General features: G+C 38.2%; 6 protein-coding genes across 7 annotated transcripts; 3 read left to right on the forward strand and 3 right to left on the reverse strand.

Annotated features, from left to right (window-relative positions):
* Positions 1 to 41: 41 nt before the first annotated feature.
* LOC120780328 lies at positions 42 to 1,877 on the reverse strand. The gene has a single exon (XM_040112625.1). The coding sequence runs from the start codon at positions 1,777 to 1,779 to the stop codon at positions 379 to 381; it is 1,401 nt and encodes a 466-aa protein (XP_039968559.1). The 5' UTR covers positions 1,780 to 1,877; the 3' UTR covers positions 42 to 378.
* A 404-nt stretch (positions 1,878 to 2,281) lies between these two features.
* LOC120775268 (CLK4-associating serine/arginine rich protein) lies at positions 2,282 to 7,215 on the forward strand. Its single transcript, XM_040105367.1, has 7 exons — positions 2,282 to 2,566; positions 2,656 to 2,753; positions 2,876 to 4,843; positions 5,134 to 5,257; positions 5,766 to 5,865; positions 6,011 to 6,116; positions 6,225 to 7,215. The coding sequence occupies exons 1-7, from the start codon at positions 2,468 to 2,470 to the stop codon at positions 7,033 to 7,035; spliced, it is 3,306 nt and encodes a 1,101-aa protein (XP_039961301.1). The 5' UTR covers positions 2,282 to 2,467; the 3' UTR covers positions 7,036 to 7,215.
* Positions 7,216 to 7,518: 303 nt separating this feature from the next.
* LOC120782253 lies at positions 7,519 to 9,271 on the forward strand. The gene has a single exon (XM_040114418.1). It carries the CDS (start codon positions 8,259 to 8,261, stop codon positions 9,192 to 9,194), a length of 936 nt encoding a protein of 311 aa, XP_039970352.1. The 5' UTR covers positions 7,519 to 8,258; the 3' UTR covers positions 9,195 to 9,271.
* Positions 9,271 to 11,969, reverse strand: LOC120782252 (augmin complex subunit dgt6). Its single transcript, XM_040114416.1, has 4 exons — positions 11,002 to 11,969; positions 10,507 to 10,932; positions 9,802 to 10,442; positions 9,271 to 9,670 (listed from the first exon to the last, which is right to left on the reverse strand). Exons 1-4 carry the CDS (start codon positions 11,870 to 11,872, stop codon positions 9,440 to 9,442), a joined length of 2,169 nt encoding a protein of 722 aa, XP_039970350.1. The 5' UTR covers positions 11,873 to 11,969; the 3' UTR covers positions 9,271 to 9,439.
* A 413-nt stretch (positions 11,970 to 12,382) lies between these two features.
* On the forward strand, positions 12,383 to 14,149 carry LOC120766674 (spindle and kinetochore-associated protein 1-like). The gene is made up of 4 exons (XM_040092314.1): positions 12,383 to 12,794; positions 12,850 to 12,989; positions 13,561 to 13,733; positions 13,792 to 14,149. The coding sequence occupies exons 1-4, from the start codon at positions 12,399 to 12,401 to the stop codon at positions 13,950 to 13,952; spliced, it is 870 nt and encodes a 289-aa protein (XP_039948248.1). The 5' UTR covers positions 12,383 to 12,398; the 3' UTR covers positions 13,953 to 14,149.
* An 88-nt stretch (positions 14,150 to 14,237) lies between these two features.
* LOC120766672 (putative mediator of RNA polymerase II transcription subunit 8) lies at positions 14,238 to 27,200 on the reverse strand. 2 transcript variants are annotated; one of them, XM_040092313.1, is made up of 4 exons: positions 27,102 to 27,200; positions 16,264 to 16,740; positions 14,594 to 15,655; positions 14,238 to 14,486 (listed from the first exon to the last, which is right to left on the reverse strand). In XM_040092313.1, the coding sequence occupies exons 1-4, from the start codon at positions 27,105 to 27,107 to the stop codon at positions 14,325 to 14,327; spliced, it is 1,707 nt and encodes a 568-aa protein (XP_039948247.1). In that variant the 5' UTR covers positions 27,108 to 27,200; the 3' UTR covers positions 14,238 to 14,324. The 2 variants fall into 2 exon arrangements, with proteins under 2 accessions (XP_039948247.1, XP_039948246.1); XM_040092312.1 differs by having other exon boundaries at positions 14,594 to 15,907.
* Between the last annotated feature and the right edge of the window lie 257 nt (positions 27,201 to 27,457).

The following is a 27,457-nucleotide window of genomic DNA, read 5'->3' on the forward strand; positions in this document are numbered from 1 at the left end:
TAAAAAATATTTTGTAGTTTTATCAACAGATAGTCAAGACTGTTTTCAAAATTTATTTTCACACAGTTCTTTTCAAAACGTTAACACAACTTTAACGCTTAAAAGGCACTTCTTATATAATTGCACTGCAATTTTACAAATTTTATTTGTACAAATTATGTAAGTATAGTTTTTGTTGTACAATGTTTCGAAAACTAGAAATATTGGCAGTTCTTTGAAATAGTTTTATTCATTCAAATCTAAAGAAATTAAAAGTGCATTAGAAGAATAATTTTCCATTATTTGGTTTTAATTTAATATTTTCTTGTATTCGAAACACTGTTTTTCATGTGTTGTAAAAATCGTGGCGCATTATACAAACCGCCACGCTTGTGATCGCTATTTAAAACCATCATGTTTGAAGGCATTATATGGCACATACAACTCTCGCAATCCGACTTCTCCGCGCGCATGAACTGCTGCTGAGATTGAGCGACCGGTTGAAACAGTTCCCGTAGAAGTTGAAGTATTGGCATTGATTTGCTGCCAGCGTGACACAAAACGATCCACCGCATTCCGCGGCCGTAGATTAAAATCACCGCTGCTGTTAGCTGAAGAACCTACATTGGAATTCGATAAACTTTGTGTTCTTGTACCCGCACCTGTACTGGATGTTGTACTATTTCGACGCTGATGTTGAGCGCTGATGCCTTTTGCATGCAGGGAAGGCAATATAATGGCATTTCGATTGTTGAAAAAATTACTGCTCACACGGTTAGCAATTAGAGGTTTTTGCCAAACAGTTTGATGATGGCCCGTAAAAATTGTAGCCCTTGGTGTATGACCAATTGATAAATTATTTTCTGGCTGTCTTATTATAGCTGCGGATTTAGCGTGAGATGCCTTCACTTGAGTCAATTGCACAAAGCTTTTGTTCGAGGCCAAATCTCGAAAACGTCGTTTACTTTCCAGTACATTTAAAATTGGAGGCATACGAAAATTGTGTTGCGTGTCAAAAGGCGTGTTTTCATGAATCAGTACAGGCGACTGCATAATAGATTGAGGCTTACTCGTTGATATTTTACGTAATCGCAATGAACTAGATGTACCACTGTGCTCACGATCTGTTGAAGTCTGTTGTCGTACTACTTTAATAGTATCATTTCGATGTTTTGTTCGTAGTGGAATTGCTGTTACACGCAATAAAGCCATTTTGGCTGAGAGTCTGTCTGCGTATGATTTACTTATGGCACTTTTCCTTCCTAAAAACTGACCTTCTAATGTTTCGATCCGTCGTGCTCCAGTAATAGTGGGCGTAGCCAGCTCATCATACTTGTCTTCGTCATCAGAACTGTTCAAACTCAAATGTGAAATTAAGTCATCATCAATATTTTGTGTTAAACTGTTATTTGCTTTTGAATTATCAACGATTTTTTCGCCAATTTCATGTGCTTGTTTTTGTTTTAATAACTGTGGAAACTTCGTCTGCCATTCTATAATCTCGTTACGCAAATCTGGTTCGTCTGGCAGTGTCTCCTCACTAGAAAGCATACGCTCAACTTGTTCCCAATCTAATTGATTTTGTTTTATGGCATCGTCAGCCCATGGTATTGATCCTATTGAACTGCGATCAAGGCTGCTGGATGAATAAGGAACATCTTGTAGGAACTCGGAATCGTCTTCATTGTCATCGTTAATTTCGTCATTATTATTATTGTTAGACACTGATATTGGTATATTTTCCTCGTGAAGATCGTTTGATACCATTTCGGGAAAATTATAAAAACGTATTTTAGACATTGTTTCAAAAAATAAGTGTAAAAAAAGTTGAAAGGATAGCAAACGTAATTACAAATCTGCGGAAGTAAATTTATGAAAATCGATGTCACAAACAAACCCTAAAAAAAATGATGAGCAAAAAGTGAATGAAAAGGACGTTGACACAAATGTAAACAAACTAACTGGAAGAACAAGCATTAATATCCTTTCAGAGTAATCGCTACTAAACCATTTTGTTAGAACGTTTTTATAACGTTATGATAAAACGCTTCACATTGAATCATGTAGAAACTATGGTATTTGTCATAATTCAAATCTTTAATTTTATAACCTATGGAGACATAGTAAAAAATGTTAATGAAAATATAAGTACATATATTAATCTATGTAAAGAAATAGAGAACGTCTAATTGTTTAGGGTATATATAAATTATTCCCAACTTCGTTTTTTTCCAGTTCTTAACTTTGCACGGCAGCACCGTCTGTGCCGGCTGGCGGTAATTTCAGAATGTCAAACAAACGTCAAACCATTTTGTTCTTCACATCTTACATCTGAGGTAAAATAAAATATCCAACGAGAAAGGACTTTAATCTTTAAGAGGTTCTGCTGGATGGCGGATTTATTGTAACATAGTGTTTAGTATGTTTTACGAATGCTAAGTTCGCAAAACATATATCACGCAGTGCCAAAAGAATATACTTGTGGATAATGTGGCACGAGGCTCGCAAGCAAGAACGCCGCATTCGCGGTATGATTGTAGACTATCGCAAACGTGCGGAGCGTCGACAGGATTTTTACGAAAAAATTGTGAGTGACGAAAGTGTATGAGAAAACTGTGTGATAATTTATAATACAATTAAATTAATATAATTTATTTCAAATTATTATATACGCAGCAAGCGGATCCTACTCAGTTCATTCAAGTACATGGGCGTCGGTGTAAAATTCATCTCGACCCAGCAACAGCTGCCGCGGGAGATGGAGCCGCCATCATGCAAGTCATATTTCGGAAATATCCGTTTTTTATTTGTCTTAAATTTTTATATTAAATATTTCTGGTTTATTAAAATAGAAAAATAAGATTATAATTATATACTCGACATTTGTATTTTATAGTGTGCCTTGGCAAGGCCAACAGGATAATCTAATCGATCGCTTCGATGTGCGTGCACATTTAGATTACATTCCGGCGATACCAAAAGTAAATGAAGCTGAGAATTCTGAAACCTCTGTAGAGGAACGTCAATGCAATTATGAAAGATATCGTATTTTGGCCCAGAATGATTTTCTAAACGTAACGGAAGATAAATTTCTACATCAACTGTACTTAGAAGAGCAATTTGGTGCAAATGCTCAATTGGAAGCTATGGAACGAAGTTCCAATAAAAAGAAACAATCAAAGAGTGGTGTGAGCATCGGTTATATATATGAAGAGGGAGTCGCATCGACAACATCTGGTAGCCATCCTTTTCATTCTTCAACTCAAGAAAAATCAAGTGGGAAATCTGAAAAAGGGTCTGATTCAGAGTCCGACTCAGATATGGATATGGATGTTTCTATTGACATCTCAAAACTAGACACTTCACAAGCACATGAGTTAAATGCTTGTGGTCGTAATTATGGCATGGTAAGCAATGACTTTTATTCCTATCTGACAAAAGATGCAGATGAGGCCGAGGCTCTACGTATTGCACGTGAAGAAGAACAAGAAAAGATGCTATTAAGTGGACGGAAATCTCGTAGAGAGCGGAGAGCACAAAAAGAACGTCGTATTGCATGTCGTCCATTTAGTCCACCAAGCTATGCGGCGAAAGAAGACAGTGGTGCGAAAAAAGATAAAGACGAGGAAAGTGAATCGCGTTCACCATCACCTGATCCCAATGCTGGAAAAATTACATACATAACATCTTTCGGAGGAGAAGATGAGTTACAGCCACACTCGAAAATTTCAATTAGTATGGGACGTACTCCGCAAACTCTTGGGGAATCCTGCGCTGGTGTGTCAGCAGCTACAGGTGCGTTAACACCGCAAATTACCTATGCACAAAAGGTGAAGGAGAATTTGGAAAAGCTCAAACAGTTAAATGAAAGTACAAAACGTTCATCAGCTATGGGTAAAACCAGTAAAACAAGCCGATCGCGTAGTCGTTCGAGGAAGCGCTCACGCAGTCGAAGTCGAAGCCGTCGTCGAAGTAAAAGACGTAGCAGGGAACGCCGACGACGACCTTACTCGCGTTCACGATCCCGTTCGCGCTTGCGAAGTCAAAGTCGTAGCAGACGTCATCGACATAGAAGGTCACGGTCCATTTCCTATGAACGTTCAAGGCGCAAACGACGCTCCAGACGTTCAAGTACTAGATCCGATTCGTGTTCCAGATCACGTTCACAATCACGTGGTGGTCATGTTGGAACACATAAACGACGTTATAGATCAACAAGCAGCTGTTCACATCGCTCCAGGCGACGCAGTAGTCGCTCCGCTTCAAGCGGCAGTCGGCATTCAGAGCGCAAACGCAAACAGAACTCAAAATATAGAAAGTCACCAATGATGGACCGTCGTCGTCCGCGTACACGCACGCGTTCCAGATCTCACACGAAAACGCTGCCTGCCAATGCCAGCAGTGCTAGCTCATCACAAAATTTACCTAAAGGAAAATTGGTTGTCCAACCTGTAATTAGTACATCGGAAGTCGTGGCATCAAGCGCTCCTGTTGCCACGGCGGCTATGCCCATGGTTAGTTATCCGTTATCAACGCGTATAAGTGCCATGTCCACCGCAGTAGCCGCGGCAGCTAAAGAACCGCCGCCACCACCACCACCAGTCGAGGTCGTTAAGGGGTCAAGCACTCAATCAACAACAGCTTCCGATAGTGCAGTGGCAATAAATTTATTGCCGCAAGTGGTGGAACCGCCACCACCACCGCTTAAGCGTTATTATGGACGCAAACGTGGAGATGACTCATCGGATTCGGACAGCGACTCCGCCTCAGACACGAATGCAGATGATAAAGACAATGTAAAACTTTATGCACCAATCAGCGGCGATGGAAATGACAGTGACGAACGCATGGATGTGGATACTACGTAAGTTATGCGCACAAGGAATGCATCTATGGTAAAGTTGAACCACATTTTATTCATTGTTTTTTCATATATAATTATGCGTCTGTATGCGGAACGTTTTGAAAGTTGAAAGAAAATTTGCCGATTTTTTCACATATTTCTAAATGCATTTTGTAAGTTCCTTAAATAGCAAAATGCAATTAAAAAACATTATTAAATTCATATTTGGTTGAGCTGTCATTATAATAATATAAATATTTTGATTGCAATTCACTTTCACATGTTTCTTTCTATTTTGTTTGTTATTTTAGCTCTGAACGTTCCAACCCTTTGCCATCATCATCAACGTCAACCACTGGTAAACAAATAGGCAAATATTGCACTACTGCTCCGGCGAAAACCAATCCAAGTTTTTCTAATGCTACCGAAACCAAAGTCAGTAAGAACCACCAAAAAATATATGAATTTCTGCAACACAAAATCGAGAAATGCCGGAATAATAAGAAAATTATAAAAACTCAATGGACAAGGGATAGGGTGTTAACTTACCAAATTTTATAAAAATGGACAGTGATAGGCTATTAAATTGTTGACCTTTAATTGACTTCGATGACATTTTATTTATAGACGATAGCAAGAACTGTGGTATCATGTGGTGTTATCGAGTAAATTTTAAAGTATTCAATATTTCTCAGTAATATATTTTACTTTACATTTATATATGTACATATCTATTTTTTTTTTTGTTAATGCACCACTCTACCGTTTGCTTATAGTTACATACATAAACTTTGTTTTGACAGTCCTCAACATTCTTAGCTTGTGAAAAGTCTTTGTTGAAGAAAGGACATTGACCTCATCTAGAATTTATAATTTATATGTAGTTTTAATAATTTGAAAACTGGTTGTGCTTTTGTTAACCATTTGAAGTGATTCCTTACAGACACCGTCAACATCTTCATCAGCGCCACAGGGCAGCAGCAGTCGTTTGAATTTGCGCGAACGACTGAAACGAAAAATGCAAAATTTGCTCAACAAGCAATGTAAGTACTAAACTTGTACACACAATTGATTTTTTTTGTTCGTAATACTGATGCAGCGAAGATATCATTAAATGCCATACAACTTTTCTTTCTCACCACTCATTGCTATCTGTGCGTGTGTTTATGTGTGTGTGTTTGCATATAGACAAAGCGGATAAACGAGCTGAAATCGAGAAATGGCAACGTGAACGACAATTGCAACAAGAACGTGAAGATGAGATGCGAGAAATGGCACTGAAACTAAGACGAAGGTAAATTATTTTATGCAAACATCTATTCTAAACGTGTTTTACCACATTCCTGCCCCATATACATAGTCACAATATATACTTTTTTTTTTTGTTCCTAATGCATTACAGACAACGTGAGCTTCGCCATCGCTATGGTACGCCATCAAGCGGTAAGGACTCAGATAGTGATGCTTCGGGTGCTGCAAAATCCTCACATCAGGCATCACAACGACGCAGCAAATCGGTAAGCAGCAGCGGGCCTACAATAGTTCCTGTAACGGAAAAACCATCGACACAGAGTCATTCGCACGCTGCCGATCGTGGGAAAGATGCACAACCGCATGACCAATACCATTCGTCAACGTTACATGTTCAGGCTAGAACTATGCAACGTAGTAAAAGTCGAGAAGAGCGACTGCATCGGTCGCGCAGTCGCAGTCAGTCCTATTATCAGTTGCAACGGTCGGCTGCAGCTGAACGGCGCTCACGTTCACGTTCGCGTAATCGTCGTAGCGCTTCGAGACGCAGACGCCGCAGTGCTTCACGTTCACGCTGGCAACGTGATACCAGTCGTGAGCGAGCGTCGCGTCATCAACGTACACAACGTTATGATGAACGCGACCGTGAACGTGAGCGGGATAAGGATAGGGACCGCGGCAGACGTTCACGTTCAAGAAATGAGCCGCGCTCACGTGAAAGCTATCGTGATCGTGATAGAGATAGGGATCGGGATCGGAATAGAGATCGGGAACGTGATCGTGATAGAGGAGACAGAGAGCGGGAAAGGGAAAAGAATAGGGACAAAGAACGACATCAGCGCGATGTGCCGAGTAGCAGGCAAGAAGTTGTCACCAGCAGTGGTAACAATACTAATAGTAGTAATAGGAACCGTATTGTCATATCGGCCCCGCCGAAACTAAAGAAGCTAGTTGATTACTAGACTAAGCACTAAGCACAAAGACAGCAACAGCTTCCATTTGTGGAAATTGTTTCGGTTTCTTTTGTTGACTATTTTTTTTTATACAAATAAGGGTTGAACTATTTAAATAACATAACTTCATTAATTATTTGAAGAGTTGATTCATAATAAAGATCATTCAATTGTTGGTACAGTAGTTTATCCGTTTGTTTTTCTTTATACCTTGAAGAGGGTATATATTATATTAAGTTTGCGAAAACTAAAGAAGATATAAACAAGCTTAGAAAATTTAGTCATGTCCGTCTGCCTGTATATACGCGAATTTGTCCCTTAGTTTTTGGGATATCGATCTGAAATCATGCACGCGTTTTTCTTTCTCCCCCCAAGAAGGTATGTGGTTTTGTTGTTGTGTTGTAGCGGAAGAATTCTGCCGAGTTGACAGTCCTTGGCCGGGTAAAAATCCGGGTCCGTTTCGGTTACTTAGACCCGACTGTCGTGAGAACGTTTCGCTCATTTGTCGGAACCATTGATATCGGAAAATTATAGCATATGGCTGCCATACCAGCTGGACCATGAAGATTCTCTCGTATTTAAAGCTGTTTTGCTTGACAAAATATTTTCATGAAATTTGTCATGGATTATTTCCTAAATCAACGCAACAATCTCCGAAGAAATTGTTCAGATTCCCCCACGATGTGGGCTCCGGTCTCTCGTCTAAACAGCTCAACATTGAAGTGCAGCATATAGCAATCATAACAACTATGCCACGAAATTTGGCACGAATCTTCGAAGAAACTGTTCAGTTCGCACTACATAGCTGCCATACAGTCTGACCTATTAAAATCAAGTTCTTGTTTGGAATGTTTCGTATTTGTGAACGGTATTAAGGCTTCGGTTCGACCGTTCTTTCTTATTGCCATGTCATTTCCGTCAATGATATTAAAAGTATGTATGTATGTTCTAACTTGCCAAGTATAATATACATATGTATATGCCCCGGCGTTTTGCCGTCAAGACCCCGCTGAGTATACAAGTAGCTTTGCTTTTTACATTAGAAAATGAAATAAATTTTAACTCTTGAAAGTGTGTTTATAAATTTTAAGTTATTCTTATATTCCATAAGCAAAATTTTAAGTGTGCCAAAAGTTCAAAAACATTCAAAAAAATATTGAAAACTAAATAGCAAACCTTTAGCGGAGCGAACGATAAACCACAAAGCGATCATCGCGTAATTTTTTTAGTTTATGGAAAGCGGTTTCCATTCTACACAGCAAAAGCTAGAGGATCAGCATTTTGAATCCGGTGAAGGGGAATATTTAAGCAGCAACGCTATCGATCAACACACGGCACAGAATAGTTCGCAACGTTTGATTCCGCTGACCCCACAAGTGGTTAACGCTATGATGGATTTTAACGGCTCCCAATCAAGCACTAGCGTCTCGGAAAAAAACTTCTACAACACATTCTCGATAACTTGTTTGGTGCGCGAAGAAGTGCAAAACATTTTGCAAGAACTATGCGTTACCGATCAGTTTATACGCAAAGAAGAGATAGACGCACTTATAGAACGTTGCCTGCGTGAGAAAGTGCAAATCGAGAGCAAAAGCCAAACGGTTAGTGCAGAATCTTTGCCGGAAGAAAATCAAGAAATTGAAGTAACTGTTGAAATGTTAAATGAGACGGACAAGAATAAGTTGATCGTCGAGAATTTCCAAATACTCGAACAACGTATTACCAATTTGGAAGAACGTATTTCTACGGTATTGCAGACGGTGCCAAAATTACGTCACTTACAGGCGAAGAAATTCAAAATCAATACAGAAGTCATACGTGAGGAGTTGCGCAATGTTATGCAAAGAATGGTCATCGATGATGCTACAAAGCCAGTAACAAACAACGAAGCAAAGACCACGTCGGAGAGTGATGTCAATGAAAAGAGCACTTTAGAAACGATAAGTAATGACAAAACCACCGAAACGGTAAACAAAGTGAATCCCTACGATGACATGTACTACGCTGAGCGTCAAAATGTTATGAATATATTGAATTACAAAAAATCCAAAGCCACTATGGAACTCAATCGCAGGCCATATTTAAGTCCACATATAAAACCGATCGTCCGCGAATTGGAGAATATCAAATTTAAACCCAAACAAAAGGCAGCATTTATCACAGAGTAAAATCGCTATATACTTACATATGTATGTAGATGAGTGAGGTTTCGGTGATGCATTTCATAAATCAAATCAAGCTGAATTTCTTTATATTAAAAACTAATCTGAGTTTATTACCAAACAGTTATGTGGAAAGCGAAATATAAAAAATGCAAACCGCAAAATATTATAATGAAATGTATCCATGCATGTTTCGTATATGTATATGTATGAATGTGTCTGCGTGTAAAAAGTAGTTTATGAGTATTTGACTACATTGTAACATCATTTAGTACGGTATCGCTTATATCGAATAAATTATCATCATCGGCAATTATTTGTGTCGGCATTTGCCGAGCCTTGGGTTGAGCACATTTCGGGGTATTAATTATATTTTGATCGTTTTCACCATTTAATTTCACGTTTCTTGCATTCTCTGTCACGAGCACACATCTGGAAGACAACTCCAACACTTGCACAGCGGCCACACGCTCCTCAGTTCTCTATAAGTATTTACGATTAAAGAGGATGTTAGAATATAATATAGATGCTTATCTATTTAACTTAAAACTTTCGGTTAAATATATTCCGAAATTTTTTACAAAATAAATAGATGTGTTTGTAGCTGGCTTACGTCAACGAAAATTGTATTTTCCTGCATTGTGATGTCGTTCAATTTGAGTCTTGGCGTATCAGTGAATTCAGTTGGCGTCGGCACTAGTGCATCTAATCGCCCAGAAGGACTTGTGCTCATATTGGCGATATTCATAGAATCTCCTTGGACTTTCTGCACGGCTGAAAGTCGTCTAGTGTATAAAACTTTTGCTTTTGTCCCTCCACCACTCCCACTACTACTGCTTATAGCTTCGAGTAGTTGTGTGCGTGCGATACGTGTCCGCTCATTTGAATTAAAAGGTGTGTAGGGTGAAGCACTGGCATGTTGTCCACTTAGATGTTGAATACTATTCACAAGGTCTGCTGGGCGGTCGACGCTTATATTTAAGTTATTAGATTGGACTGTTTTTTCTGTTAAAATAACTGGTTCAGACTGCAAATCCTTATGAAAGATATTTTGACGTTCCCGCCAACTAGTGCTCAGTAAAGCTTTGGACGTAGACGTATTACTTTGGGATTTTTGACGTTGTGCACGCAAGCTGCCCTTATGAATAGTGCGGAGAAGCTGTGTGGAATCAATAATGCGCGACTTGTTCAATGTGTTATTCAAATCGATCGAATTGTCTTTAATATTTAGTTTTCTTGCAGAACGAGGCAATACTACGAATTTGTGATATACATATTTATTAAAAAAATTCTTATTTGATTTAAAATCTGCAAATACCTGAAACATTACCACATAATGAGTCGTTGGCAATTTTAGCTTGTATATCTGCAAAAAGTGGTAAACGCATACTATCCAAACGGCCAGTGCCAAGCGCTTCCAGTTTGATTGGTGGCGTGCAAACATATTTCATCATTAGCGAGTTGCAGTCATCGCTAATATGTCCTGGTGTTTGCTTGCGATGATTTGAACGTTTTTTCATTTGTGAGTTCAGCGATAATTGGAAACCTGTGACTTGCATTTCTATTTGTTGAAATTCAGTTTTGAGTGCGGTTAACTCTGCTTGGACAAGTTCCCCAGAAGTTCTAGTTTGTTCCACCTCACTGAAAGCATTTTCTAATATGGGATGGATTAAGTTAAATGCAATTATGAGCTCGTTTAACTTGATATCATCTAAGGCATTCACACTGGGATGTAAAAATACTTCTGAAAATATTAATTAATGAAATATATGAAATTTCAAACAGAAAACACTCAACAAACTGAAAAACGTACCTGACTGTTCCGTATTTTCGGCCGGCAAGGCGTCAGTGATCTTTTGAAGAGCATGCCGCACTCGACATTTATCGTATTTCATTTCCGCCTCTTTCAATTGAAATTTATCTATCCGTTCTTTTAGTTCGGCAAGTGGTTCTTCCAATTCACGAACCATGGCAGTTCCCTTAACAAATTTCTCTTGAAACACTTCTCGATTTGATTTTTCAAATAGTTCAATAAATTGTCCGTTGCATAATTCATTTTTACTGCTACCCGTTTCTTGTGCAAGCGTATTAAATATTTTCTCCAGTTGCTGAGTTTTCCCACGTAATTGCACAATTTGTTCATCTACATTGCTTATATAGGCTGAGGCATAATCCTTGAAAAATGAATTTTGTTTTCGCATACGCTTTAGATTTAGATCAGCCACATGTCCAGCTTCCACATCGGCGCCTAGTAGTTTTTCTCGAAAGCGTATCTGCTCTTGCACAACGAATGCTACCAAATCCAAAAGAAATATGATGAATTTCTTACCTCCAGGCATTACTACTAAGTATGATTTAATATCCCCCCATTGCAGTTTGTGTTTCTCATTTAAGTGTTTCAAGTATTCAACAGTGCTTGTGCGGAAATTCGCCTCTGAACGTTTATCTGTGATAGGCCAATAGAAGCGCTTTTTGAACTCAGTCGGATCCAATAAACAAAACAAATAATGCATTACATGAAAAAATGCCTGAGCATTTGGTTTAATGAACATTTCTTCGTTAAGACATTTTCGCAGTTCATCTGTTTGCGGATGCAATAGACCCAGCCCGCGCAGTTTTTTATGCAACTTTTCACTGAGTTCTCGTTCTTCTGCACGCTGCACAGCAATTATTGTGCGATCCATGGTATTAAACAGTTGATCTACACATTAAAATTGCAGCTGAAAAAATAGTTTGTGAAAATTATGACAATATTTCATCTAATACATTGGAAGATTTTATTTTTCGCTATGACACATATAAAAACTGATGGCATTTTCAAATTGGAAATGACCTACAATTAGTTCACAACGCAGTTATCACCATTGTGAACATAAGAGGTTAAGAAGAAATCGTAAAAAATGGCCAGAGAATCGTATAAACATGCGTTTACTATTTTTAAATAAAAGTGTTAGTTTATTTAATAGCTGAGGAAAAAAGTGAACGCTTAATTCGTTAATTTATTGTAAAATAGACTTTTTAAGATAATAAGAATATTGAGATTTAGTTTTACTAGTTTAATTTCCGTCAGGTGGCAGCATTATAAATATTTTGATCATCCTATACACCCTATATATTTAAATTATATTTGAAAGATAAATTGAATTTCTGACCTGCTCATCGCTTTATTAAATATATTCTCATTACTAATTCAATTTAATTGATACAATTATGGAAGAATTTAAATCTGCTATCAATGAAAAAATATTATTAATTGAAAACTTCATAGCGCTAAGTTTACGTCGTGAAAAGGTACACAATGTTTCGTCGAAATTGATAAAAGAAACCAAGGAGCTTCAGAAACTTATGGATCAAGTGAGAAAAGCGATTAAAGAAGATATTAATAAAGTGGATGAACAACATGGTCGTTTAATAATTCGAATGCAAAGACAGCAGGGTGCTATTTTAGAATATGTGTTGGCGGAGCGTCGAAGGAAATTTGAGGAGGCACAAAGGAGAGAACATGAAGTGCTAGCCGCTTTCAATGCTTCAAATGCCCCGCGAACTGCAGAAAAAAAACCTATAACCGCATTGGAAAAAGGATTAGATAATCTAAATTTACATACTGTAAGATTATTGAACTTGTGTTTAAGGAACTGATTCAATTATTTGACTTTTGCAGAATGCTATAACACCCAAACTTACACTAAGCAATTATAAGGGATCACCAATGGTAAAGCAAAGAATTATTAATCCAATACCTTTCACGTTTCTGGACTTCGAATACCGAATAACACCGGAACAGTTTGAGGCAATACCAAAGTATGTATTAAGTTTATGATACTAATACTTTTAATTTTTTAAATTATTAAATTATTAGTATTAAAATTTTTAAAGTATATACCATAAACAAAACGTCGGAGACCCTATAAAAATTGAAATATCGATCTGAAATTTTACGTACATCCTTTTCTCCCAAAATATCAAATATACGACCAAACGAACGACCAAAATCCAGTCCCTGTGTGTAATTTTTTGTTTACCAAATTTTGCATAGTTTATTGTCAAAAGGTTTATGATCTTAAAAGTATTTGTTCATATCGGACCGCTATAGCTGCCATACAAACTGACCGAACACAATCAAGTTCTTGTATGGAATCTTTTGTATTTTTGAAAGCTATTCTAGCTTAGGTGCAACCAAAGTTAACGTATTTTTTGGTTCTTAAGACATTGGTTCTCTTTGCTATCTATAAAGACTTAGAAGTCTTCATATGTGCTATTTATAGAGTTGACTTCTCTTCTAACTCCAATAAAGTAAAGCTGGGGTTGTAAGTTATTATGTGAATATTAAATTTTAAATTTTAATTTTTTTATCTCCACATTAAATTTTCAGATATATGCGCGGCCGTGAATCAGTTGACGAACTTCGAAACTTTCTAGACTCCGTCATAGTTCCGTGTTTTAATAAAAAGTATCAACTAATACATCGCCAACGAAGTACGGTGCGTAATCGACATGATTTAGAATTATGGAAAGTCTACAATCAACAGTCCTCTTATGTTCCAGGTAATTGATAATAGTGCCTGCCATAAATCGCTGATATTTAATTTTTAACCTATTTCAGGCCGCAATTTCATTACGGCAGGCGATATCTCACAACAAATTCATAAGATGCTAGATAAAAAACAACAAAACCGTATTGTGATGCTGCGGCATTTGGGTATTCTACAGGAACAGCGCGTGCTGCAGACTGTATGTTATATATGGAATGCTGATACCCACTGAATGTGGTCATGTACATATTTTTTAATTATTCTACGGTTGTATTCTATTAAATTGTGCGTGTTTGCAATTAAGTATTAAATGTGTGGTTAGTTTTTATACTGCGCTTTTCCAGAAGTGCAACAAAATTGAGTTTCTCTATGGAAATAACATGTGAAAATTGATCAATCAAGTTGAATATTAGCTTTCGTAAAATTGAACCAGTTGAGACTTCTAGATTTTCCTTTAACCGGTTACCAACATTCAAAATTATAAATATAAAATAAATAAATACTTTATTATGCTAGACTATAATGTACATATGATTTTTACATATATTCGTTATTTTTTTTGTTAATTCTCCAACAAGTTTGCACTGCCTCACCGCAGCTTCAATCACTCATTGTCAGTCGTGTGTTCATCTTTTTGGTTCTCATTAGACACTTCAACGGACGAAGATACTTCGAACAGATCGTCGTCGGCTGTCGCGTTGTCGTTTGATGTGCTCGCATCCTCGACAGTTCCTTTTTTGACCATATCAGAACGCTTTTGCAGACGCTAATAAAGTGAAAGAGATCACAGTACCAAATATTATTTACAAAGTATAAATTGTTTGACCTTAAAAGCTATCTACAAGTATAGTCTTCAATATATGCATCACTTACCGCTTCTCCGGCAGCTTCATCGTCGGGCACGAATATCCGCAGTGGGGTGTCATCACCAAGTTGCTGTTGCACTAACCGTTGGTGTTCGTGGAAAGCGGCAGCTGCGGGATCTAGCGACTGTTGTTGATGGTGACTCTGTTGCTGTTGTTTTTGATGACGTTGCTGCTGCTGCTGCAATTGCTGTTGAAGCAGCTGGTGTTCTTGCAATTGTTGTTGCAACTGTTGTTCTTGTAATTGTTGTTGCAACTGCTGGTCTTGTAGTTGTTGATGCAACTGTTGCTGCTGCTGCAAATCTTGTTGTTGTTGAAGTTGATGTTGCTGCTGCTGTAACGCCAACAAATGCTGCTGCTGTTGTTGTAAGGCATATTGTTGCTTCTCTTGTTCCGCCTCGATTTCTAAACGCTGCGCTTCCTCTTCAGCGTACGCTTGCAGCAGCTGAGAATTATCGGCCGGTCCAGCATTGTCATAATAATTGGACACAACAAAACCGCCCTCAGGCGACGCCGATGTGGCAGTTAAAGCGGCCGCCTGTGGCTGCAAATTGTAATGACCGGCCGAGTGTTGCTCACCCAACACCGGTGCAGCAATGAGTGCAGCAAATTGTGGTGCGCTATCCAACACCGGGTGGATGTTGTGATGTGGATCTTTAGCCGCTTGCAAGATTTGACCATCACTGGCGATTTCCTGTGTGAGATCGGCATTGACATAAGCGCCATGTAAGACGCTGGCGCTGGGCTGGAACAGCTGTTGCTGGTGTTGCGTGTACAACTGATTGGACTGCGTAATCAGATAGGTTGGATCGTATGCTGTATGCACGGCAGCGTCATTGGCGCCCACAACCGGTTGAAGTTGGGCTTGTTGTGTAAATTGAATGGGATAGATTTCGGGTGTGGCCACCTCTTGGGCGCCGATTATCTGCACCAATGGCTGGGCGGGTACAAGGAAATTCGATTGCACATCGACCGGCAGTGGTTTGCCGTTGCTGGGCTGATTGAAGGGCTCGGTGGCGGGACGCAATTGTGCGACTGGCAGCGAAGGATCTGGATCGGGTGCGAAGAGTTTCTGCGAGCCAGAGAGTGGGTCACGTATAGTTTGATCATTGGTGTGTTCTTCAGTCACCTGATATTGATTCTCGATGTTGTTGTGATTGGTGAGGGTATGGTGGTAGGTTTGTGATTGTATTTTTGGTGGTAGATATGATTCCTGGGGATGATTTTCAGGCAAGGAGAGATTAGGTGCGGGTATTGTGTGTATGGGTGCAAAGTGATCGTATTCATGTTCATGCTCGGTGATGAAATCGCTGTGTGTCTCCGTCTGTAAGTGAAGTGATTGTGGTTTTGTGGTTGAGTTTTGTTTCTGTATGCAAGTGGTCTTGTTTGCCTCCACGAGTATTTGTATTGTGACAAAAAAAGAAGTATGCCTCAAAGTCGAGGCCAGATTATGAAGGAAGTTTGCAAATTATAATGCTTGCTTTGGTTTCATAAGCCAATTTCGGAATGTATTCGGTTTGAAACGCGAACTATGTGAATGAGCCTCCGTGCGAGTTCAGATTCTGCTTATTTAGAACGTCCCTATTAGAGAATTCCAACGCGCACCTTTCGGACATTCTTCCCGCCAAAGCAAACAATATACGTCTATAATATACGCCCTTCTTCATATTTCAAACTTACCGGCAGTTGCTGCACATCATTGCCCAACGGCGGATACTGGATTGTATTTGTTGCAGGCACTTCAAAGCGGAATGGCACTTCGTAGCTAGTCGCCGGCTTATGCTTCGGCTTACTGTTCGCCAACTTGATCTTCAACGGCTTACGCTGCAGATGTTTATGTCCGAGCGGTGCGGATTTCAAGTAAACCGGGCCGGTTAGCTTAACGGGACGTACGCCACGCAAATGATTTGGTCCATGTCGCAGCTGTTGGGCATTGCGTCCGCCCTTCAGCACGAGCGGCACGGGCTGATCGCTGCGGATTTGTACGACCAACGTACGTTGTTTGGCGCCAGCCAGTGCGGCTTTGTTGCGGTTGAGGGCGATTTGCTTGGCACTCTTACCGCCCCACAGTGGGTAGCCTAACGGACGTTTGCCGATGGGTGGCTCGCCGTTAGCGAGCACAAGAACGGTGACAAGGATGCACACTGATGCGAAGATCTGGAATGAAAACAATATGTATCATATAGAAATGTATATATACATATATGTATGAATATATGTACATTAGAGCGGATCGATTTACAGAGAGCCGAAAAAACGAAATAATCGCGTATGCGTGAAATGTTCTATGCATCGTTCTGAACAGCTTTGCCATTTGTCAGAATCGGTCAGATCGGACAACTATATCACATATTTCCAATACAATCGCTTATTCAGATTTTTTAAACTTCGCCATAAAAATCGCTGGCTCGAAACCGGTTTTAGCCAATAATAATATAATAATAAAACAGTCTCCCAAGCAAAGTTCCCGAAGAACATTTCCGGCATATGCGATTTTAGTTTTTTATAGAAAAAAATCGATCCGCTCTAATGTGTATAAGTGTATGTGTAGTTTTTATTGATATTTTTTAATAACTTTGTACTTATCCTTTCCTTCCGTTGACTTTTCAATTTAAATTTACTTTTATTACAAAACTTTAAAGCGTAGCTATTAAAAATTTCTATTATCCAGACGTGTTTGTTGCAATTAATATACGTGTACCGGCGCATTTAGTGTAATTATGTGTGAAATGTGCGTATTTTATGCGCGAATTTCCGTTAGTCATCGCACTTTATGAATGCCATTCTGATGGCGCGGCAATTTACAATTATTGTCCATTGACCAATATCGAGACCTTTGCGCATGCGCAGAATGAAAGTGAAATGCGCCGGCGTACAAGCGTGCAAATCGTTCGATTGCCTTTGTGTTTGGGCAATTAAATGGAAATACCTGTGTATGCATGTAAATATGTATGTTTGTATGTATGTACATATGTATGTACGAGTGCACGTTTTGGCTTTTGCGTTTTATGTTTTCGTAAGTAGATATAAATTGTATTATGGTTTCTTTTTTTTATTGGACATACACATATATATATATACAATATTTGACGTATAAGTACATATGTATGTATATGTATTGTTTAATATTTTTTAAAATTATTTTTATGACTTTTCTGGTAAAATTTTAATATTAAAGTTAATTCATTAGAAATCAGAAAATTGTGTTTTTGAAAAAACAGCAACGTATTTTTTATATTACTTTTTCCAAGAGTATTTGAATTTTGATATTCTATTTATCATTTGACGGAATCCGTGAAATCGGACAACTATTTAACATTTTTACCATAAAACCGATTATTCAGATTTTTATAAATTAAAAGAATCGCTGACTCGAAACCGGTTTTAGATAAATCGACCCGCTAAGGAAACACTTATATAACATGGGCCTAGCTTCTTCTGCAAATTGCCGGTTCTGCGACATGGAGTCTGAAGCTCCAGAAAACCTGCTAATTGACTGCACAGCAGTCTGAAGACGCAGAATGAGGGATCCAAATAGGAATCACATCGTCTCAATAGCACCTAGCTGTATATTGGAATTTATCAATAAGCTAATTGAGTCGTTGAGACTTAGGTGAGGGCACAGTAGACCTTAGGTCGCGGTGCAAGCCTTATTTATTTATTTATCTATCTATCTGAGAGTAGAATTCTTTTTATCCACATCTTTAGGAACATACAGCACGTTTAAGCTTGTGAAGTGAAATATGCGACATATGGAACTTTTATTTATGATAAAAATTTATCTACGCTCAAGGACAAGGTTCAGTCCTTGCGGAAAGTTTTCATTCTAGAAAAAGCTAGTAAAATCGCAAATGTTGATTCGAGTTTATACAGAAAGTGCTACATTAAATGGAAATGGTTCCAAAAATGTTATGCCAGATGCCTCATCAACCCTGCATTTACCCACCAATTTTAATATTTGCGCCCCAGTAAAGTTACATAAGTTCACTACTTTTCCGACTGTTGTCTAAATTCTTGCTTAAATATGAACTTCTAGTCATAGCCTCTGCAGATAATGTCGAAAATTGAAGATACATGTACTACACGAAACTTATTTTAAGTAGAATTAACGGTATATGCTGGTCCAGGAATTAAAAAAAACGACTTTTTTTCATAATTCGAGAGTTTGGATATTCATAAATATATTCCTAAAAGCGTTTTCATAATTCATGTTATTTCCCAAGTTATAGGCAATCTAGTGAGATGGCAACTAAACCGGTTTAAGGAAGAGCCGCAACAAAAAGTTAAAAAGGCAATTTTTTGGCGAAACTACTTTTTTTTAGATGCAGTTGCCACAATATCTTGGAATATGGTATGAATATTCCTTAAATAACGGATAGAAAACAGTTTTTTTTTTAATAAAACTAAAACAGTTTGGGATATTATTGAAATTCTTTATTCCTGTGAAAGTTTGGCTGAAACCAATTTTCGACGATTTTCCAGCATAAATCGATACTGCTGCAATTTGAAGTTCGATATTCTTACGAAGTTCATCAATCGTCGCTGTCTTTTTGGCATACACGATAGACTTGACATAGCCTTACAGGAAATAGTGCAACAGCGTCAAATCGAACGACCGAGGCCGAGGTCAATTGACTGGGTCGTTTCGTGAGATAGCATGTTCACCAAACTTGGTTTTCAATAAATCGATTGTGACATTCGCTGTGGGGCTTTTGGTGACGTCCTGTTTGAACCACATATTTTCCAAGTCCATAACCTCCAATTCGACCAAAAATATTTGGTTATCATTGGGTGGTAGTGATTCCCAGCACAGTAACGTGCCGAGCTTGATCGTCACGGAAGAAGTATGTACGACCAATGACGCCGCCGGCCCATAAACTGCACCAAATTATAGTTTGTTCGGGATGCAATGGTGACTCATGGAGTACGAGTGGATTGTTGCCTGACCAATACTGCATATTTTGCTTATTGACGAAGCCAGATATGAGCCTCATCGCTGAAGATGATTTTTCGATGAAAATCCGAATCATTTTCAAGTTGTTGCTCAGCCCAATTCAAATATACGACGATTCTGGTAGTCAAGCGGCTTCAGTTGTTGCGTCAATTTGAACTTATAAGCATATAAGCCAAGCTCTTTTCGCAAAATTCGCCACAACGACGTAACAAAGATGCCCAACGCTTGAGAACGACGTCTGACGACGAGAGATTGATTTGGGTCTTACTAATCAAGAACTCATAATTGTTTTGTCCTTTTCAGATGACCACAAGGGTAGAAATTATAGCGATGAGAACACGGCCCTTTTCTCCCTCTACTTCAAAGATGCATAACTAAATGAACAACTTTGTGACAAAAAGTACTCGAACTACGGGCCCCTAGACTAGTATAACTTCTTAACCTGGAACAGTGCCTTCATTCCAAATTTGTAAACTTATTTCAGCGCCCACTTATAAGTTTATTTGTTCTTATGGTCCAGTAAAAATAAATCTATTTTTTTAATTAAATAGAAGGTTGTGTTACGCATAGTTAGAATTATTCGATTTTGTTCAAATATGCCGCATTTGGTTAGATACATTATTGTCATTTTGTAGGTTATTTGACATTAACATTGCCGCTCTCGTAGAAAACCTCGTTTCTACTGGCAATACACTGGAACAATCAATTTGTACAAACTCCCCTTGAGACGAGTTTTTCACTAGAAAAATGATTCGCCAGAGACAGAAACAGGTAGTAATTACTTGGCTCGAGGTTGGCACTTAAACTTGGTTGCATAGGAACCGTCCAACCAAGCTTCCGAAGCTTATGGCGAATTACCATCAATGTGTATGGCTAGGCTTCATATTCCATTGGTCAAAGCTGGTCACTTCTGTTGAAGTATTCAGTTGGTACAAGTCCGAATTGAGAGTTCCTTCCTGGCCGATCACCGAACCAGGATTGACGGCTGGGAAGGTTTTGCTTCGGCTCACCGGGAAGCGACCCTGACCGTTTTCGCTTGACATAAGTACCGCACTTTTCATAGCCAGTAACCATTTTTAGAAATGGTCTAAGAGTTTGTTTGAGTTAACTAGTGTACCGTCCGTACATGGAGTTTCATTTTGTTTCCAGCCTGATTTAAATGGTTTCAAAGGGTTTTGTTTTCAATGTTTATCTCTTGCGTCATCGAAAATGTGCTTATATGATGATTAGACTCGACGATTTCCATTATTTTAATGATATATGAATATGTTTTGAAATTGTCCTTCCAGAAATTGAGAAAATAAAATTGCCTGTGTTAGTTTGCTACAGCCTGGCTTGTGTTTTCGCCTTTATCGAAGAAGAACTGCAAAATATGGCGTACTTTCTTTTGCTGGTGTTCATCTTTGACGAGTAAAACTATTTTAATAACAGCGCCATTTCCGATTTTGATAATAATTTTATCGATTTTTAATAGATTATCGATTTTTAAATATTAAAACTATATATTTTTCAAGAAATTGGGAAAAAACGGTTTTGACCTAGCCCTTCTGCATTTTTGGCCCACTAAGTTACAGCTGACTAACAACTGTCATTTTCACTTTTTATTTCACTTTTAGTTGACTACACTTTTTGCATAGTTCTCTAAGTGAGCAGTGATTTCGACGGCAACTAACGACGATTTCTTCAAGGCATTCATATAATTATTTAAAGGAAAACACCAAATGCAGCATTTGTTCAAATTCCTTTTCTCATACTCACACTCACAAACTTTTAGGTATGAATGTGTGAATGGATGTTGCTACTGTGGTGACTTATCGCAGCTGCCTGAGCGCCTGTCAGCGGCTCATTAGGCAATTACTGCACACTGTAACGCCTGCTCATCATCACAGCTATTTAACAGATACTCACATATATATTTATGTATTTATGTCGAAAATAGGCAGAAGTAAAAGTACAAAACATCAAATAGCAATAACAAAGGTGAAACTTTGATGCGCGCTGATGGAACGTGTGGCACATTTTAAGTAGCGCTTGTCAGCAACAAAAAATATAGCAATAAAGCAGCTGTGCGTCTACAGCTTTATTCACAAACATTCCTTATAAATGGTCACTCTTCCAATATGCTGGCCTTAGTGGTGCGCTATTACAGTTATTTATTGTAAATAACGCATATAAACTTATGGCTGTGCGCATTCAATATCGTTCGACGACTGGCTCAATTTTCTATTTAATTAAGTTAAAAGCAACTACTTATTAACCTGTTCAGTGAATTAAGCGGCTGCTTCTTCTATTCACCGCAGCAATTGTGAAAAGTTTGTGGCTGAAGTCTTTTGTTGGAAAGGCAGACAGTGCACGTATGTGTAGTGTGGCGCGGTTTGGGCTGGCTATGATCGTCTTATTGTTACTGTTTTTTAACATTGTTGCATAGAAATTTGTTGAATATGAAAAAGAAAATATTATTGTTGATATTCTAAGCATTCTTTTTTATTTATGTAGCAAATTACATTATGATTTAAGAGTAGAAATTTTGTAATAGTTATGCAACAAATTGTAAGTGCTTTAGTAAAGTGGCCAGTTATTTGAGAGAAGTATTGTTTTTGTTGATTTTAGCTTTTCAGCACTTTTCAAAAAAACACATCTAAATCATAAATACTGTAAGTCTATATTTGGCCTTGTTTTGCAATGGGGGTATTCACTTTTACGAAATTTATTAATTCCTAGTTTTATGTTTCTATTAAAAAGGTGGTATTTAACTCTCCACCTTTTTAATAGAAACATAAAACATTTTTTTAAATGTGCTTTTTATACAACCCTACAGTGTGCTGTTATCTATACCTTGGGGTACTGCAATCCGAAGTGTTTGTCAACAATAGAGCAGAGAATTATTAATGTAATGCAGGCTGCGCAAATTAATACCAAAAAGGTAGCCTTTAATCAGCTTAGATTTATTTAATGTAAGTAAATGTTTTTTTTATTCAATTTATAATGACCCCTTAGATTATAATGTTTTTTTCAAAAGGGACGCTACAAAATTAGGCCAACAGGGACAGCAAACGACGCCAAATTTGTCATTTCATTGTGGAAAGATGTACGATCCAACAACGAGTCGAAATTATTAAAATTTAGTACCGAATTTCGGAGTCGGTGGCCCCAAATTTAAGAGCGCTACGTTCAATTTATGGTCGTAATAAATGCCCCGTAAGATTAACAATTGAGCGTGTAGTGGAACAATTTGAATCCACAGGCACAGTACAAAATGTTACCGTGCCAGTGAGATAAAGAAGTGCCCATATGGTCGAAAATATTGCTGCGCATCAATTGAGGAAGACCCAAATTAGTCTCTCACACGTCGTTCTCAAGTGTTGGACATCGCTGTGACGTCGTTGTGTCGAATTTTGCGAAAAGATCTTGGCCTACATGCTTACAAGTTCAAATTGACGCACGAACTGAAGCCGCTTGACCTACAGAATCGTTGTATATTTGTGAATAAGGGTGAGCAACAACTCGAAAATAATTCGAATTTTCAACTAAAAATCATCTTCAGCGATGAGGCTCATTTATGGCTGAATGGCTTCGTCAATAAGCGAAATATGCGTTATTGGTCAGGTAGCAATCCACACGTACTTCATGAGTCACCATTGCATTCCGAAAAAATACGGTTTGGTACGGTTTATGGTCCGGCAACGTCATTGAGTGTGCTTCTTCCGCGATTATCAAGACTGACACGTTGCTGTCAATGGGAATCGGTACCGCCCAATGATAACTGAATATTTTTTTCTCGAATTGGATGATATGGACCTGGACAATATTTGGTTTTAAGAGAACATCGCTATACAGCGAATGTGGCCATGTAAAAGAAATCGAGTTCCATACACAATGACATCGAAAGTGTATGCTATGATATCATTGAGAATTCTTAAAGTTTTAAGCTACCGCCAAGCTACTAGTGGATCTTCAAAGCCTGCTGAGAGGGAAATACTATTAAAAAATACCTTTTTTTATTATTGAGAACTTTTACGAACTACTTCCACCAAATTGAGTTAAAACGAAGATGCTTTTTCTTTATTGGCGCAGATACCGCCAGTCGTTCTTCCTTTTCTCTGTTTGGTGTACTTAGAGAGTATAGCCAGGTCTTTCCAACAGAGTTGAGGTCTTCCTCTTTGAGCATACATTTTTCTATATCGTGTTCTGTACGGATTATTTTCAGTGTTCTTCACTTTTGGTAGCCATTTGGAGCTTAATAGTGATTCATTTACTTGGAGGTTTCCCCAGCAAATATTCGAATTCGAAAGTAATCAAAAAATACTCTTGGAATTATATCCGTCATCTATGATCACCGTGGCCCATTAGTTTTTGGGATATCGACCCATAATTGCACATGTCCCTTTCCCACTAAGAAGGTGTTGAAACTGCTGCTCGATCAAAGTCAACTCGTTCTATGAAAAAAAATTTTTTTGACAAATTATTTAAAAAAAAAAAATAGTATATAACATTATCCAAGTCAAGGTTGAACCACTTTAACATATAGCAAACTGACCAATGAAAATCAAGATAAATATCTTTTTATACATTTTTATGTTATAGGAAATGTGCCTGTGAAATGTGATATAGCTTACCGAAGTTAAACATTTTTCTTGTTTCAACAAATATTAAATTACTTTAATGCTATGCTTAGCTCTGTATAGGAAAAGAATCGTAACTATAAGTCGCGGGTTTCTTGACGATGTTTCGGAAATTGCACTTATAAAACTTTTTGAATTGATGAACTTCATTAGCAGCACAGGATGGTTCAGAGAGAACATAAAGGGGTGAGGGGTTTTTAGTCGCGATATTTTCACAATGGACCTTTTAAAGACCTAGATGCATTGTCAAACATCTACCCTACCTACCTATCAAGTGCGATTGCACCTTTGCCTAGAAAAATTTGCTGGCTTACACTTTCATTCTTAGCTTGAAAAGTGAAACTTGCCAGTGACAGTAAAGGATCAGTATTTCATACGAGTTATACATGTAACTAGATATGTACGAATGCAATTTAATGTGTACATAGGTACATGGTATATCTACTTAAGTCTTGTATTTATTTATTTAAACGTTTGACTGGTTTGCTGCAACCAAATAACGGCAATTTAAAAGTTGATGAGTGACGTGTTGCCGCCTCGCAGCGGTCGGCCATAACAGCAGGCAGTCATTTATTGTTAGCTGGTTTTTATATAGATGAAATAGCGCTAGTGTTTAAGTATGTATATGACAAGTGTGGAGTACTGTATGTGGTTTAAGTCCCAGTTATAATATCCAATAGGCTTAGAATAAATTTTTAATATGAGATAGTATCTTTAAATAAGAAATGTAAGGTCTTAATTTAAGGACCTATGTATGTAGCGCTATTTTTCCGATTGCAAGAGAAAACTCCTTAATAATAGTCATAACCGAAGATACCTTAGTGACTTGCGATTTAGTTTTTTTGCACTGACTTAGTACAAAAAGAAAGTTTAATTTGGCGCGAAATTTATTGCTAATAATGTTGAAATATGTAACGTTTTCGCAGTCGAGTGCCCACGTGTAGGCGGGGGGAAAATGGTGTGAGCAATTGTAGTGTGTTTACCTAACAATTCATTTTCGAAAACATTGTTCAGCAATAAATTATCGCTGAGTCATTCAACTGCAACTTATGTGCAGTTCAATTTTCTGCTTGGATTTTGCATCAATTCGGATTTAAATTTACTCATTGAGCCACAAGTCGAATGCATTTCAATTTACAGCTGTGTGTAGCATCACTATAGCGTTCTCAATGATGACTGGAAGCGAGTCTGGAACTTTTGTTTTGGAACTGAATCTTCTACTTAACATTTTTCGAGTTTGAGCAGGTTATAATAAGTTTAACCTGAAGGAAACGACGAAGATCTCATGATGTACATTTATAAATTAGAAGCGTGGCGAGCTGAGCCGAGTTAGTCATGTCCAACCGTCGGTTCGTCCGTCCGCATGATTCTACACAAAGTAGTCCCTCATCTTTTGAGATATCGATATAAATTATCACACGTCCTTGTCTCATGAAGCTGATTATTTGTCAAACCAGCTATGCAATATTTATATGCTACAGCTCGCTTCAACTTGACTAGAAGAATTGCGGAACCTGATTTTTCGGGTAATGAGCGCGAAACCTTACGTTATGCCGAACCCTGTGATCCCTGTATAAAGGATCTCAATTTGGAGATTCGGCTAAGGCTGAATCAACATAAGCAGACAAAATAGAAGTAGCACCTGAAGTCATGCAACGTCTTTACTGGAGTAAGTAAGAATCCGTAAAGACATGATGACCGAGTTGAAATTCAATTCAATGGCCATTCCTCTTCGAACCCGGCTTCAACCAAAAACCTCCCTGCGAGAGGACGATCCTCGTAGCCTTGGACTTGATTGGTAAAAATACAAGGAAACGTTATTGGCAACATCCAAGGCAATCAGCCGGGCGGTCCGCACCAAAACGCTCACGTAGAAGCGTCAGACATTCCTGAACACTGCGCTTCGGACTATAACGGGATGCCGCTTGATGTTTCCGATCGAACTTCTACACAGTGAAGCTCGTATGCTTCCAGTTAAGGAGCATAATGAACTCCTCTCCAAGCAGTTTCTGCGGGAGTGTTTCCGTAGAGACTATCCCTGCAGTCGCCTGCTTGAAACGGAAGCGCCTCCTAAGAACATCAAGAAGTATTTCCTTTATTACGTCGACGACATAAGACAATACGCTGACCAGACTTCGGAAGCTACTAACTTCAGACATATACTGACCACCATTCACAGTGGTGCCATAAACATTTTCACCGATTTTCTCCCAGCAAATGGCTTACTTGGAGTCAAACCACTAACCATTGCAGACAACGGACTTGTGTTGCCACGAGAATCGAGAGTGACCCTTGCGCAGCTTCGTTCTGGATGTTCTAGCAGGTTATACTGCTATTTATCTAGAATCGACCCCGATATACCAAATATATGTACAGCATGGAACGAGTCCCCGTATGACTCCAGCCATCTCTGTGCATGTCCAGCTAACCCTACCCAACTGACACCCCTTCTTTATGGGCCGACCCCGTCGTAACCGTACCTTTACTGGGCCCATTGTTGGATGACCTCGACAATAACTTATCTGAACCTTACTACCCTAATGGGAACTTGATATTCGTTACAACAACAACCGACCAATAACAAGTCCTTTTATGGAAAACTTTTTTATTTAACAATATATGTTCACGAAAATCTCGGAAAAAGTTGACCGAACAAAATCAGGACACAGATATTTGTAAACCCTTTTATGCTATAAGATGAGACCAAGGTTAACGTTTTTTCTTCGTAAAAATGCAAAGTGCTCGCAGTGAAATATGTTGTTTATTGGACTAACACCTTAATGGTCCACATAATCAATGACAAAAAATATTTTTCTCCAAAAATTTCCTTTATTTGTGATTAATCGTCGAGCAATCAAACAAGTAATCCTTTTAATTAGAGTGAAAGTTTTTCGTTTTTTTTCATCTCTTTCTCGTTTGGTAATTACTTTTTTAACACTCACCTTCATTTTGGTTTCTAAATTTTTATTTAAATAGTTGTGCTGATGTATCCAAATTCTATATTGTGTAAAAAATCTATTTTCTTCTTCTTCCCACAAACTTTATTCCAAAAGAATGTATAGAAAGATTAAAATCGAAATGAGGTAAACAATAACGTCCAATAACTTCATGACCGTTAGCTGGTCTACGGTGTACACGAAATCCTTTTGCTTTTTGCCAAAAATATTATTTAATATTTTTTAGAAAGAGAATAAAAAAACACACGCGACACTTTTCGTTTAGAAGCAAAATAGGCGTAGTCAGACGAGGCTTTCGCGCGTCGAGCAAGTCCGTCAGGCGCGTTGAAAATTTCAGAGTT

Source organism: Bactrocera tryoni, chromosome 1 (assembly GCF_016617805.1).
Source record: "Bactrocera tryoni isolate S06 chromosome 1, CSIRO_BtryS06_freeze2, whole genome shotgun sequence".
NCBI lineage: Eukaryota > Metazoa > Arthropoda > Insecta > Diptera > Tephritidae > Bactrocera > Bactrocera tryoni.

Coding starts and splice junctions, on each gene's coding strand:
- LOC120782253 (XM_040114418.1), top strand. CDS start 8,259: ATGGAAAGCGGTTTCCATTCTACACAGCAAAAGCTAGAGGATCAGCAT.
- LOC120766674 (XM_040092314.1), top strand. CDS start 12,399: ATGGAAGAATTTAAATCTGCTATCAATGAAAAAATATTATTAATTGAA. Junction 12,795..12,849: donor ATAATCTAAATTTACATACT/GTAAGATTATTG, acceptor TGACTTTTGCAG/AATGCTATAACACCCAAACT. Junction 13,734..13,791: donor ACAGTCCTCTTATGTTCCAG/GTAATTGATAAT, acceptor AACCTATTTCAG/GCCGCAATTTCATTACGGCA.
- LOC120775268 (XM_040105367.1), top strand. CDS start 2,468: ATGTGGCACGAGGCTCGCAAGCAAGAACGCCGCATTCGCGGTATGATT. Junction 5,258..5,765: donor CTAATGCTACCGAAACCAAA/GTCAGTAAGAAC, acceptor GATTCCTTACAG/ACACCGTCAACATCTTCATC. Junction 5,866..6,010: donor AAATTTGCTCAACAAGCAAT/GTAAGTACTAAA, acceptor GTTTGCATATAG/ACAAAGCGGATAAACGAGCT.
- LOC120780328 (XM_040112625.1), bottom strand. CDS start 1,779: ATGTCTAAAATACGTTTTTATAATTTTCCCGAAATGGTATCAAACGAT.
- LOC120782252 (XM_040114416.1), bottom strand. CDS start 11,872: ATGGATCGCACAATAATTGCTGTGCAGCGTGCAGAAGAACGAGAACTC. Junction 10,933..11,001: donor CGAAAATACGGAACAGTCAG/GTACGTTTTTCA, acceptor TAATATTTTCAG/AAGTATTTTTACATCCCAGT. Junction 10,443..10,506: donor ATTATGTGGTAATGTTTCAG/GTATTTGCAGAT, acceptor ACAAATTCGTAG/TATTGCCTCGTTCTGCAAGA.
- LOC120766672 (XM_040092312.1), bottom strand. Junction 15,908..16,263: donor ATGATGTGCAGCAACTGCCG/GTAAGTTTGAAA, acceptor CTTCACTTACAG/ACGGAGACACACAGCGATTT. Junction 14,487..14,593: donor ATGAAGCTGCCGGAGAAGCG/GTAAGTGATGCA, acceptor TCACTTTATTAG/CGTCTGCAAAAGCGTTCTGA.